The sequence below is a fragment of the Thunnus maccoyii genome, chromosome 3, assembly GCF_910596095.1.
Source record: "Thunnus maccoyii chromosome 3, fThuMac1.1, whole genome shotgun sequence".
Lineage (NCBI taxonomy): Eukaryota > Metazoa > Chordata > Actinopteri > Scombriformes > Scombridae > Thunnus > Thunnus maccoyii.
This window is the reverse complement of record NC_056535.1, coordinates 29,205,997-29,218,216: the sequence shown is the minus strand read 5'-3', so window position 1 is coordinate 29,218,216 and position 12,220 is coordinate 29,205,997. Positions and strand designations below refer to the sequence as shown.

The 12,220-nt window shown below is 39.8% G+C and overlaps 1 protein-coding gene across 1 annotated transcript in view; it reads right to left on the bottom strand.

Moving 5' to 3' along the window:
* The window catches only part of stab1 (stabilin 1), a 94,283-nt gene that overhangs the window by 31,208 nt on the left and 50,855 nt on the right, over nucleotides 1–12,220 (bottom strand). The window contains exons 44-54 of the mRNA XM_042405492.1: nucleotides 11,981–12,052; nucleotides 10,440–10,559; nucleotides 10,294–10,341; nucleotides 9,130–9,207; nucleotides 8,752–8,898; nucleotides 6,168–6,302; nucleotides 5,999–6,058; nucleotides 2,793–2,969; nucleotides 1,631–1,720; nucleotides 859–1,005; nucleotides 54–110 (exon numbers count right to left, since the gene is read on the bottom strand). Of these exons, the coding sequence (XP_042261426.1) occupies nucleotides 54–110; nucleotides 859–1,005; nucleotides 1,631–1,720; nucleotides 2,793–2,969; nucleotides 5,999–6,058; nucleotides 6,168–6,302; nucleotides 8,752–8,898; nucleotides 9,130–9,207; nucleotides 10,294–10,341; nucleotides 10,440–10,559; nucleotides 11,981–12,052 (1,131 nt within the window). The remainder of the gene's footprint in view (nucleotides 1–53; nucleotides 111–858; nucleotides 1,006–1,630; nucleotides 1,721–2,792; nucleotides 2,970–5,998; nucleotides 6,059–6,167; nucleotides 6,303–8,751; nucleotides 8,899–9,129; nucleotides 9,208–10,293; nucleotides 10,342–10,439; nucleotides 10,560–11,980; nucleotides 12,053–12,220) is intronic.

The window sequence follows — 12,220 nt, the reverse complement described above, 5'->3', positions numbered from 1 at the left end:
TATTGTACAAGCTGCTGATGTTCAGATTTTTTTAACAGACAGGCAGATCTCACCGTGTCTTCATGTCTGATGGGGCAGGATGGAGGGAAGAGACAGCGTCCACAGCCTCCCTAAGGCATTTTAAGACAGAAAATTTAAATCCAGCCTCCAATATTAGGAGGAATCAGTGTGGTATTGGTATAAAAAGGTGGTACTAGTAGCAACAGTAGCTCTAGTTGTAGATGAATTAAGGCCTGATCACACCAGAAAGTGGTGCAGTGACATTTATTCGTATGTTTTCATGAAATATTTGTGCTACTCACACAACTCTCTGAACTTCTTTCTAGTCTATACTGGGCTGTTTATTCACTGACACGTCATTTCATTCAATAAAGAGTTAGCGAAGATGAGAAAAAAGCTCTCTGGCAGGCATTTAGAAAAGCTATTAGCTTGGTGTCTGATGGTGCAATTAAGGTCATACAGTTTATTCTGAAGACATATTTGTACCATCAACTCTTGCTTTTCTTAGACAGAGTTAATAAGCTACGATATTCTCTCAAACATCAGCACCGTCATGCGTCAAAGTTCACCAATGACGAACACGGTGCAAGATTTACATTAATTTCGCTGCCTGCAAGTGAATCCACTTATTCTATTGAAATAAACTGATTTCACCTAAAATGTTGTTGCTTCAAATGCTTGTGTGATCAGGCTTTTTGAATTACAATGAGCAGTAACTCTGGCAGCAGACTGTCCTGGTACAAAGAGTTCTACTAGAAGTGTTTATTTTATTATTACAACTAGTACAAGTATTAACATTTATACTGTGAGTATTAAAGCAGTAGCAGTATTAAAAGTAATAGTATCAGTACTACTAACATAAGTGGTTCTCATCTCGAGACCGTCGCAGTACGCTCCCAGTCCAGGTGGCTCCAGTAGCTGGTCGATGCCATAAGCAATGCCCTCAGTGAAGGTCAGGTAGCGCTCCACAAGCTTGGCTGCGTTCTCATTCATTAATATATCCCCCTTAATACATAATAATACACACACACACACACACACACAAAGTCAGTAACTTTTTAAAACAGCTCGCCACAGTCACAGAGCCAAAACAGAAAATAATAAAATAGAATAGAGCTGCAATGATGAGTCGATTAATCGATTAGTTGCCAACTATTAAATTAATCACCAACTATTTTGATAATTGATGAATCATTTTGAGTCATTTCTTAAGAAAGAAAATGTCTAAATTCTCTGGTTCCAGCTTCTCAAATGTGAATATTTCCTGGTTTCTTTCTTTATTTTATAGACCAAACAACTAATCGATTAATTGAGCAAATAATCGACAGATTAATGTATAACGAAAATAATCAGTCTTTAGTCTGTGGGCTGGTGTGACAGCTGTCAATCAAACTAAAGAATGTAATGAGTCAGTGCGAACATAAAACGGACCGCATGAAGTGTGAAAGTGACCATAGACCATCAGGGTTAGGTTCCAGGATGTTGTTCCCGCTAATATGAAACAGTGTTCTCTCCAACATCACCATGGTAACATGAGACAGCACCAGTTACTATAGCAACAGTCAGCTGTCAGGTGCAGAAGCAAACATGGCTACCTGTCTGGTCTGTATGAGTGCGCGTGCTTTCTCACCACCAGGGTCTTGTCACAGTTGAACTTGATGGTGGATCCGTACATGGTGCGGTACGTCGAGAATACACTTGGGTGACTGATACCTGTCAGCTACACACACACACACACACACACACACAGATATACTCATGAAGAGCTACAACAGACACTCCATGACCTTTCCTCTATAACTACCCTCAGGATAAACTTTACATTTTCAGCTGAATTACTGGTAAGCAGCCAGTAACAGAGCTGAAGGGTGGTCAGGAGGAGGAGGAGGTCATATGTTTTTCATTTTTATAATCTGTATATGTTTATATACACTTTGCTAAAACAGTTTCTTGTAAAAGTGAAAAAAAATAATGTGTGGTGGTTAAGTTGCCCACAGACAACCAAACAACAAAACCTTGTTTTTGAGACCACTAGAGACCAATAAGAACCACATTAATTTGATACTAAAAAAGCATTATAGTTCCTAAAAAAAAAATATGTGAAACTTTAAATCAAATGGGACCTGAAGACAATCTCGATAAACAGAAACTCTGCTGTTGTTGTGATCTCCTAACCGTGTTGATCACTAACTTTTCAAGGATGTCTGAAAATGCTCATCTTATTTATTTGATACGTTGTGATGGATAAAAAGCCTGCAAGTGATAAAATGAAAGTCGGAGAAAGCGTTCAATGAAGGTTTTAATGACATAATTTGAGAAAAACTGCTCCAACTCTGCATAGTGAATAGTAACACTGATCACAGGTTTAGAGCTGAAACGATTGGTTTATTAGTCATTAGAAAGGCAAGTAACTATAACTATGTTAATAACTAATTTATCATTTTTCAAGCAAAAATGCCAAATATTTGCTACTTTTTCTTTGTCTTATATCATAGTAGATTGGATTTATCTGTGTTTTGGACTGTTTGTTTGGAAAAAAAAACAACACATTTTATGACATCACCTTTGGTTTTATGACACTATGATGGAAATTTTTACAATTTTCTGACATTTTATAGACAAAATGATCATCATTGTTTTCCTTCTGGGCTGTGATTAACTTTTCATCCTTTAGGGGGATAAAGTTGGGCTTCAGCGTTAATGGGTATTGATACTAAATGAGTTACATTTGAGTATCAAAGTACTGACACTTTGTCATTGAACCTTCTTCTTCCTCATCCTCCTCCTCCTACCTTGCCATTGCGTATGATGTGAGCCTTCACAGTTGCAGCCAGCTCGTCTTGGTGGTCGGGGCTGTAGAGCCAGCGCTGTCTTTCAGCTGGCAGGGAGTCGAGAGCCTTGTTTGTGGGCCAGAACATGGTGAACGGCTGGTGGATGGACATCTGGATCATAGGGAGTAATCCTGCGTCCTACACAAAGAGGACAGAAGGGAAATTTTTTAATGCTACAATTATTCTGGCCAAAAACGATATTAACATAATAACTGTCAAACTTTCCTGAAATACATTAGTGCTAAAACATAATAGAATTACTTCACACCATGATTGCCTTGGATTTAATTAAACCCAACAAACTGAGCAGTAAACAACATATTGCAGCTTTGTTGGACAACAAATATCATCATCAAAAGCAGGTTGGTTGTTAAAGACAGTTGACTAGAGATTACTTTGAATGCAGCATATTGTTTGTGTTTCTTATTCTATGTACGATTCACTCGTTCATGCTTTCACACCACACATGTTCTGATTTCTTCTGGGTGTTAACAGTTGGGAAGGAAAAACGTTTCTGTTGCCTTTCACACCTATTTATATGAGTCAGGGGTTTCCATTGTGACCGTCACAAGGTCAAAGACAAAGAACAAACTGAAATCAACTTGGAGTGCTACTGTGCACGTCTCTGCATGCCTCTCACCGTGACTTTTTTTGTAATGTTATGTTTTGGTTTTTTTTTTCATTTCTTTAGGAAAGGGGTCCTCGGAAATTTTTAACAATCAGAAGTGGGCCTTAAGCTACAAAAGGTTGAGAACCCCTGATCTAAACATTGTAATTGAAGTGAGTACAAGTGATTGACTGTGTGCAGGGTTTTCTGGTTCTTTTACAGCCAGAGTTTATGAGCCTACACACCTGTTTATAAAAACCTGTTAGAGGGCAATAACTTTGAAGTATTACCTGCTAGCTGTTAATAGTTAAAATCATTTTTAAAAGGCAGAATGTTTGTAAACAGCAATGTACCGTGGCACAGTTTGGCCTCCTAAAAACCACAAGCACCACCCAAAGAGCATGAGCAGAGGTGAAACTAACCCATGAGGAAGAAATGTAACGCACGTGATCTTAAGGCAGTTTCCTCTTTGTCAGTCATGTAAAACGCATGTTCTCTCTCACTGAATGTTGCAAGTCAGCACCCATAAACTAACTGCAATTCAGAAGGTCGAGTAGTTGATGTTCACAAAGCGAGTGATGGCCTTGTGTCATTAAAATAAAGTACAGCTTTGCCTCAGTGCAGCCTCACAGAGCCTCTGGTGTGGTTGTATTGGCTTTGTAATTAATTTCACTTTTTCTAATGTGTGTTAAGTAAATAAAATTCTCATCAATTATGGAGATATTGATGAAAATTTTATATATATATATATATATATATATAAATCACAGTCATAGTCTTCAGGTGTGCGCCAATGCACCTGGCAAAGATTCACAAATAAATGTTCCTTTGTTTCTAGGACCGTCGCTATAGAATTGAATCCTGACCATCTCTATGACATCATGTTGGTGATCACAGCCAACCTGTATTGTAACTAAAAATGCAAAGCTGCAGGACGTATTTATCAAATCTTATCTTCAACACTGGACTTTCACAGTGTCTCTCGGTGACTTCAGCTCGATTAGATTTGACGTGCTGTACGGAGTCCCGCAAGGGTCCATTCTTGGGCTTCTACTGTTTGATTTGTTTATGCTTCCACTTGGTATGCTACTATCAGCTAACACAGGATCTGTTATCATAGTTATGCAGATGATACCCAACTATACATCTCACTGTCTCTGGATAACATTAACACATTAGATTCACTGTTACTCTGCTTGAAGGATGTTAATCTCTGGAACTGAACAAAGACAAAACAGAAATCAGGTCTGGAAGTTCTTTGCCATCACTGACCTGGGAGTTATTGATGCTGACTTAAATTTTAATTTCACACATTAGCAGAATCACCAAAACATCCTTCTATCATCTCTGAAATATCTTCCGTAGCTTTATCTCTCAAGCAGATTCAGAAACACTTTGTCTTTTGACCTTTGTCTCCAGCGACTAGATTACTGTAACGCCGTTTTTATTGATCTTACTGTAAAATCTATTCAACCGACCGGGCTATAAACCACTATATGGCCTAGCCTCTGACATCTTGACTTGACTACTATGGTTTGACAGGTTCACAATTTTTCAAGTGTGTCTTAAAACAACAGTCAGGTGTCCATATGAACACTGAAAGAGGTTTTCCTCGTTATAATCATTCCTCCTGTTCCTACTAACTATTAAAAGATCCCCTTCAAATGTGCTGTCAATGTAAGTGATGGGGGCCAAATCCACAGTGTGTCCACACATTTTGTGCAAAAATGCATTAAAAAGTTAATCTGAAGCTTATATAAGGCTTCAGCAGTCTGAGTTAATCATATCAAGTGGATATCTGCCAGATTTACAGTCTCTTTGGCATCAAATTCCCTCTTTGTGTTTCCTTGGACAGTGTTTCCCTGTTGAGCTGTGGTGGAAATATAGTAACAAAAAGAGGGACTTTGGCACTAAAAAGACTGTAACGTTGAAAGATATCTACTTGATTTGACTCAGTTGGAAGGCTGAGGCTTCATAGTAGCTTAAGATAAACAGAAGGAGGACTGTGGATTTTGTCCCCCATCATTTACATTGTGAGTGCATTATGAAGGGATCTTCTAATGGTCAGTGTGAGCAGGAGGAATGATTACAGCGAGAAAAACATGATTCAATATTCATTTGGGCACCTGGCTGTTGTTTTAAGACAGACTCGAAAAATTGTGAAGAAGATGATGCACACAGTCGTTTCCCCCAGTTACCCGATGCTTTTGGATGGCGACATCAGGAGAGGATTGGTCAGAACGGACGGTCTGTGTTGTCGTAGTAGTGTCTCCTTTGGTTTCGTTTGTTGTTGTTATTATGTGTTATTATCTTTGGTCACCGTTGTGTTTCATTGTGTTCTCTGATTTTGAAAAAAAGAGGTGAGGAGAGGTGTAGTAGAATAAGAAGTTGGCATCAGTAAGTAGTTCTCAGATAGAAGGAGGTGAAAGAGGAAGCAAGGTAGATATAAAAAGAGGATGTGTGGATGTGGGGGGGTAAATGAAGGGGGAGGCAGTGAGCGAGATGTAGCTGTAGGAGGTGGTGGAAGGAGGTGTGGGAGGAAAAATCTTTTTTTTTTTACCTCCACGAGTTTGTAGAAACGGCTGTAGCCATAAAAAGTGGTTGCTGAGGTGAAGTTCATCTGAAAACAGAGAGATATAGAGGTCAAACTGCATGTCTGTCAATTCTGATTAATCCTCAGACATTTGTTTATTTCAATCAATCAACTAAATGACAAAAACAGCACACACCGTGTCAGACTGGATACGCAGTTTGTCCTGCAGCTTGTAGGGCGTCAGCATAGTGTCGATGTAGTGAATGATGCCGTTAGTAGTGGTGTAATCACTCTTAATGATCTTTGACCTGTTGTTCACCAAGACTGAACCCTGCAAGACGAGAGAGACACAAAGGGCACATTAGTTTAATGTCTATGGGACTGCCCAATCATCCAAGCTTTCTGGGTATTATTTCTTTTGTTACTGGTTTGAAGAAGACACAGCAGAGACAGAAATAATATACCGTCTCTTCTTCGCTGGTTTTCTGTGGCTGACTTGCTTGTCTGTCCTCCGTGCATGTCCAGCAGGAGGAGAATTACCTGTTTTGGCGTTTTATTGTGTATGGAGGTATTTGTAGAAACAAGCTGAAACGCCTGGGGTTGGATGCATGTTGTTTGGTGTGGAAGAGTCATTTTCTTGTGTAAACAGTCAGACCAGTGTCAGCACAGAGACAGTGTGCAGAATGATGTCATTTCGAGTCAGCGCTCATGATATTTGACTACTGGCCAATGAGCACTTGTGATATTTGAGTGATTTCTGACTTATAACTTGTGATTATTAAAGGCCACAGGCCCTCTTTTTATTTTCAGTCTTAGAGAGGTGTGAGACACCATTGTTTCTAACTTGAATCATATTTGGATTATTGCCAAAGCGTCAAGGTCACTAATGATGTCATTGTGGGAGGGGTTTTACTGGAAGTGATGTCATCAGGGTAGGAGCTTACATGGGAGTCTTAGCAACAATGGTCGAAAATTCCTGGATTTGGTAGAATGAGGTTGAGTCGTAGAAAACAGGCTCCACAACAGGAGGAGTTATGAAGGGTATATAAGACGATGTTTTATGATCCTACATTAGGTCTTTCATCCATGGACGAAGCCTCTGTTTACTTGTATTGCACTTGATACACAGTAAATCTTTTTATATTGAACTCTGCCAGTTTCAGTGTATTTCTTTAAGTTTGGATCATCTTGATTTTTGGAACAAATATGTTAAGGAAGACCTGAAGATTTATCGGCCCATCTGAAGAACTTCCACCACACTGACTAACTCTGGCTTGATAGTCTTTTGCACTCTCTTGCTCTTGAAAAACTTGCATTCATGAATAAGGGCAAATAAAAAATTTAAAAAAAGAGTTTTTAGAGGGGGAGAAAGAAGCCTTTTTGCCTTGAATATCTGCAAATGTCCTAATTTATGCACACTTTTCCAATGATTTGCTTATATTCTTGTATTTTATTTAATTTTTGTCTATTTCTTTCACTTATAACGTATAGTTGGATGGTGCTTCGATGTAAATGTTTCTACATGCAACTTATTATCTTATATATCTTTATGTATTCGGTTTGGTTTGGTTCATTTAGGCTGGTGTGAAACTTCCAAACGAACTCTGGTGCAGCTTGTTTGTGGTGTAAAAGCAAAACAGACCAACCACATAGTTTAACTTCTATTAAACCCATGTGCTAATTGTGAACTGTTAAAATGATCTCCTGAGCTGAATTAATAGAAAACTGTTTTGTAACCATGGTAACGCGCATTATGCGCATCAGTGCAGGGATTTACACTGACATGTCAGAAAGTTAAAAGGAGTTAAAGCAAGTATGTTGAGCTTGTATCCTCCTCTGTGTATTTTAACAGTTCCCCAGTGAAAAGTGAAACAAGAGAAATTGTAGCAATCACACAGTAACACCATCAATTTTCCATCTGTCACCATTTTTGATGAGGCCCAGTTTATGTCTCAACCATAGACTGTAAAAAATATGGTTGTAGCCGCCGTGACGTCTGAAGAGCAGTTTTGAAGCTCAAAGTGGGAGTCTCTGACCATCGCCATCTTGGCAGCTCCCAGCTAATCCAAAATGGGCAAAGAGGTGGAGCTGAGGCGGGCCGGCCGAATGAGCCACTTAGCAGCTAGCAACCTGTCACTTAAAGCGGCTACGTCCTTAATTATGCTTAACTTTAAGGCTTAATAACATTTAAACGGGTGAGTTATAAAAAAAATCACCCCCCATACAGTTGTCATGAAAGGGGAAATTAGCTATAGAGACAAAAACTGTTTTTTGTACCAGGCTGTAAACATGTCTATTTCTGCTGTAAAGTTGGGCATTTTCACATGGGGGTCTATGGGGATTGACTTGCTTTTAGAGCCTCAAGTGGCCATTCAAGGAACTGCAGTTTTTGGCACTTTTGCATTGGCTTCATTTTTCAGCCCTGGAGATTGCCGCCTTGTCTCAACTAATAATGACCATAAACATTCACGAGAGCGACAGCCGCCGTCTCCATCACCGAGCTCAGCAGCATGACTAACGCCACATGGGAGAGGGAGGAACAAGCTCAACTCGCTGTCTTCATATTTAAACTCTTCAAATCCTTGAGGGTGCTACCAGCGAGGAACAAAAGTCCACAGAATTCACATATTGGGCGAGCGCTCAACAACAACTTACCGTTGCCAATCATTTCATAAAACGTGAAACAATTGAGGCAAAGGTCTGAAAGCACCTTAGTCTTTGAAAAGGCAAAATTATTGTGTGTGTGCGTGTGTGTGTGTGTGTGCGTGCGTGTGTCTGACCTGCTGCAGGCTGAAGTGCAGTGTGTGTCCAGATGTTGAGACAGCACGCTCAGTGGATTTGAGGTCACTCAAGGTCAAAGTCTCACATGAAATGATGTGGTAACGAACCAGATGATCAACACGACCATGCTGCTTCCATTCTTCAACCTACACACACACACACACACGCGTGCGCGCACACACACACACACACACACACACACACACATTCGCCAGTTTACATATCATGCAAACATACTAATACTTGCATATAAAACTGATGAAAATTGTCATTATTATATGATCAATATTGTGACACAGAAATTATGAATGATAAATTGAGATTGGTAATATTATTGTTAAATTGAATAATACACAAACTGCAGATGCTGTACTCACAGTGGAGAATTCGTTGGTTTCCTCAGCAGGGACGAAGACAGTGTTCGCGCCATCGTTAAGACTTCGATGTCCTGATAGCTGAGAAACCCAAAGAAAACAAACTGAACCTGTGGGGCTTTTATCGTGAAGCAAGTTCAACTTAGTCTGGCTCTCTTTGAGTTACCTGGCATCACTGAACGTAAACAGAAATTAACTCCCTGGATTAGCTATTGTAGCTAACTGCATAAGGATTTACATCAGGGGCAACTTGCTGGCCGAACTAGCAGCCTAATTATTTTCAGTAGTTCAAACAATTATCATAGAGTGCCCTGATAGACGAATGGTTACGGCATGTCACATAACTGCAACGTCCCTGGTTTGATTCCAGTTAGGGACCTTTGTTGCATGTTGTGCCCCTCTCTCTTCCCTTCATTCCTGTCTGTTTATCATCAACTGTCCAATAAAGGCAAAAAAGAAGAAAGAAATAATGTAAATGGGAAGCTTGTGCTGCAAGTCCTGATATATGTTGTTTTGCTTTTGAGTTGCATTTCTCAGATCTCTTCAACAGGTGGTGGTGAGTGCAAAGTTAGCAAGACCCATCGTCTGAATGGACACAATTATGAGAATAAGACCCAAGTTAAAAGTTCAGCACTGTCAAGATTTCTTGCTATTGGTAAACAGCACAATTCATGTGTCAAAGTTCATCAGAGTTGGACATGAAGGAAAAAAAACGTGGCAAGCAATTCCATTGAAACGAATCGCTTTGCCACCAAATTTTGAAATTTTGAATGTTGGTATGAACGAGTCTTAACAGGTCACAACGTTGCGTCTTAAAACCTGTACTGTAGTCAAAACTGCCAGTTAGTTTGTTGGAACAAAACAATTTTTAGTGGCCACCAGCACAAATATTGTGCCAGTCTAATTACAGTAATGTCATCGGTCGAAGCCAACCAGTTATACCCACTGGAGACACTGATGTAGGGGCCACTGTCACTGGAGAAAAATAAATAAAATTTATATTTCTTCTTTTTTGGTAATTACTATTTTGAGCAAATGAGTACATAAGACAAAATAAACAAAGGATATACTAGGAGGTGTGTGTGCCACCTAAAAGTTAAATGAATCCAAAAGGTTAGTAAAGTTTCATTTACTGTGTGGATTTAAATTTGACCGACAGCGACTCACATATATCATTCGACGGAAGAAGTTGTTCTCTGGATTTCGGAACACCTCCTGTAAGACAGACAGACAACACAACTTCCTGTGAGGGGGGAGGGGCGTGGCAGTGGGAGAAAAGAGGTCAGCGGGAGGTCAGAGGTCATGTGACTCACAGCGTTGGTGTTTCCGCGGCATTCGAAGCCGTCTCCCACGTGGCCTCTGAGACAGGTGCAGTTCCTCTGACCCTGACCCATGTACTCACAGCGAGCATATTTACTGCAGCCGCCGTTGTTCTGCACACACACACACACACACACACACACACACACACACACACACACACACACACACACACACACACACACACACACACACAAACAACAATAAAAACATCATTCTACATTTTTTCAAAATTTTAAGTTTAAGTTATCCTCAAATTCTAGATTTATAAGGATGATCGGTATAAGGAGGTATTAAGAATACTCCCTCTGGAAAAACTGACCTGTACCCTTCATGACAACGTTGAGGGATTTATTAAGATACGGCGCCCAGTCTTGGACACAGTGGACCCCTCTGGACTGAACCCAATTAACAACACTGGAACCAACTATGGTATACCCCAGTAATGGTGGTGTGTGTGTGTGTTTGTTTTTCCTGTTTCTGTGTTCTGCTCTCCATCTGTATGTCCGTAAAGTGATGACTCCTGCTGATTTTTGTGTTTTGCTCAAAAGCATGAGAAAAAAGCAGGTCTGTGCATATCTGGAACTGGAAGTATATGTAATTGTTCTCAGAACCCAATAAAAAACATTTTAAAAAAAAATTAAGTTCATAAAAAAATATTCAGAGCAGCAGGTGGAGTCTGAGTGAGCTTCAGCGTTATCCAATCACAGCTCTCTCGTCCTCTTTACCCTTTAAAAGCAGCAGTTTCTGAGGATATTGTTCTTCTCCTGGTACAGTACCTCAGATCTACTATGACATAATTATCAAAGGAAGATGATGTTGAATTTACATTTCAAGAAACACAGAAACTCCTGTCAGTGCGTCTAAACTTATCTTTGAAAACAACCATATCAATGCAGTTTGGACAATACCTTACTGTCAGTGAACTATATACAGTGTAAATATATATTTAGCTAGTTGATTACATAGGTTGCTGTTTAAATGCACCAAATACGTTGGTGCTAACATCATGGCTACAAACACTGAGAGCTTGTTGTAATAATCCTGCTGCCATCACAGAAATCATTTTGATTAACCTGAGGAAATGGATGTTGGAGATTTACTTAAAGCTAAAATAAATTTTAGTTCAGGACGCACCCTGATGATGACCAATATACTCCAAATGATCTCACTGTATTAACTTCAGATCTGTGTGGAACAGCTCACTGAGGAATCCCAGAGCCTGTCAGGAGATTTGAATTATTAATGCAGACACCCAGCTGTGTGATCTGTGTGTAAAATTATTTGTTGTGTATCCGCAAAATTAAACTGCAGGCGCATTTTGCAAGCAGCCAGCTCCGTCATAACAAGTTAACATTCAGTCCTTTAAGACTGATTTTATAAAACAATAAAAAAAAAAAACCCATCAATTAACCAGCTGAAATAATTTCAGATGCTCCCACTTCAGTTTCCCTTTTTTAAACAGGTGTCAGTATCTTGCAACAGGACAGAATAAAGAAGATAACTGCACAAGAATCATGAAAATGACACATACAGTTCTGCATGGGTTGACCGGGTAACAGAACCTCCCCGATCCTTGGAAGCCCATCATACAATGGCAGGCCGTCTGGAGACGACAACAGAGCAGAAAGAGAAAAACAGTCAGTCAGTAAAACAGTCAATCACTTCATCCATCTGTTTCCTCCCTCCCGCTGTGCTCAGCCAATCAACAAATCAAATAATCAATTCTCCCTCAGTCCTGTCTTTCAGCAGAGAATCAGCACTGAATCACTTC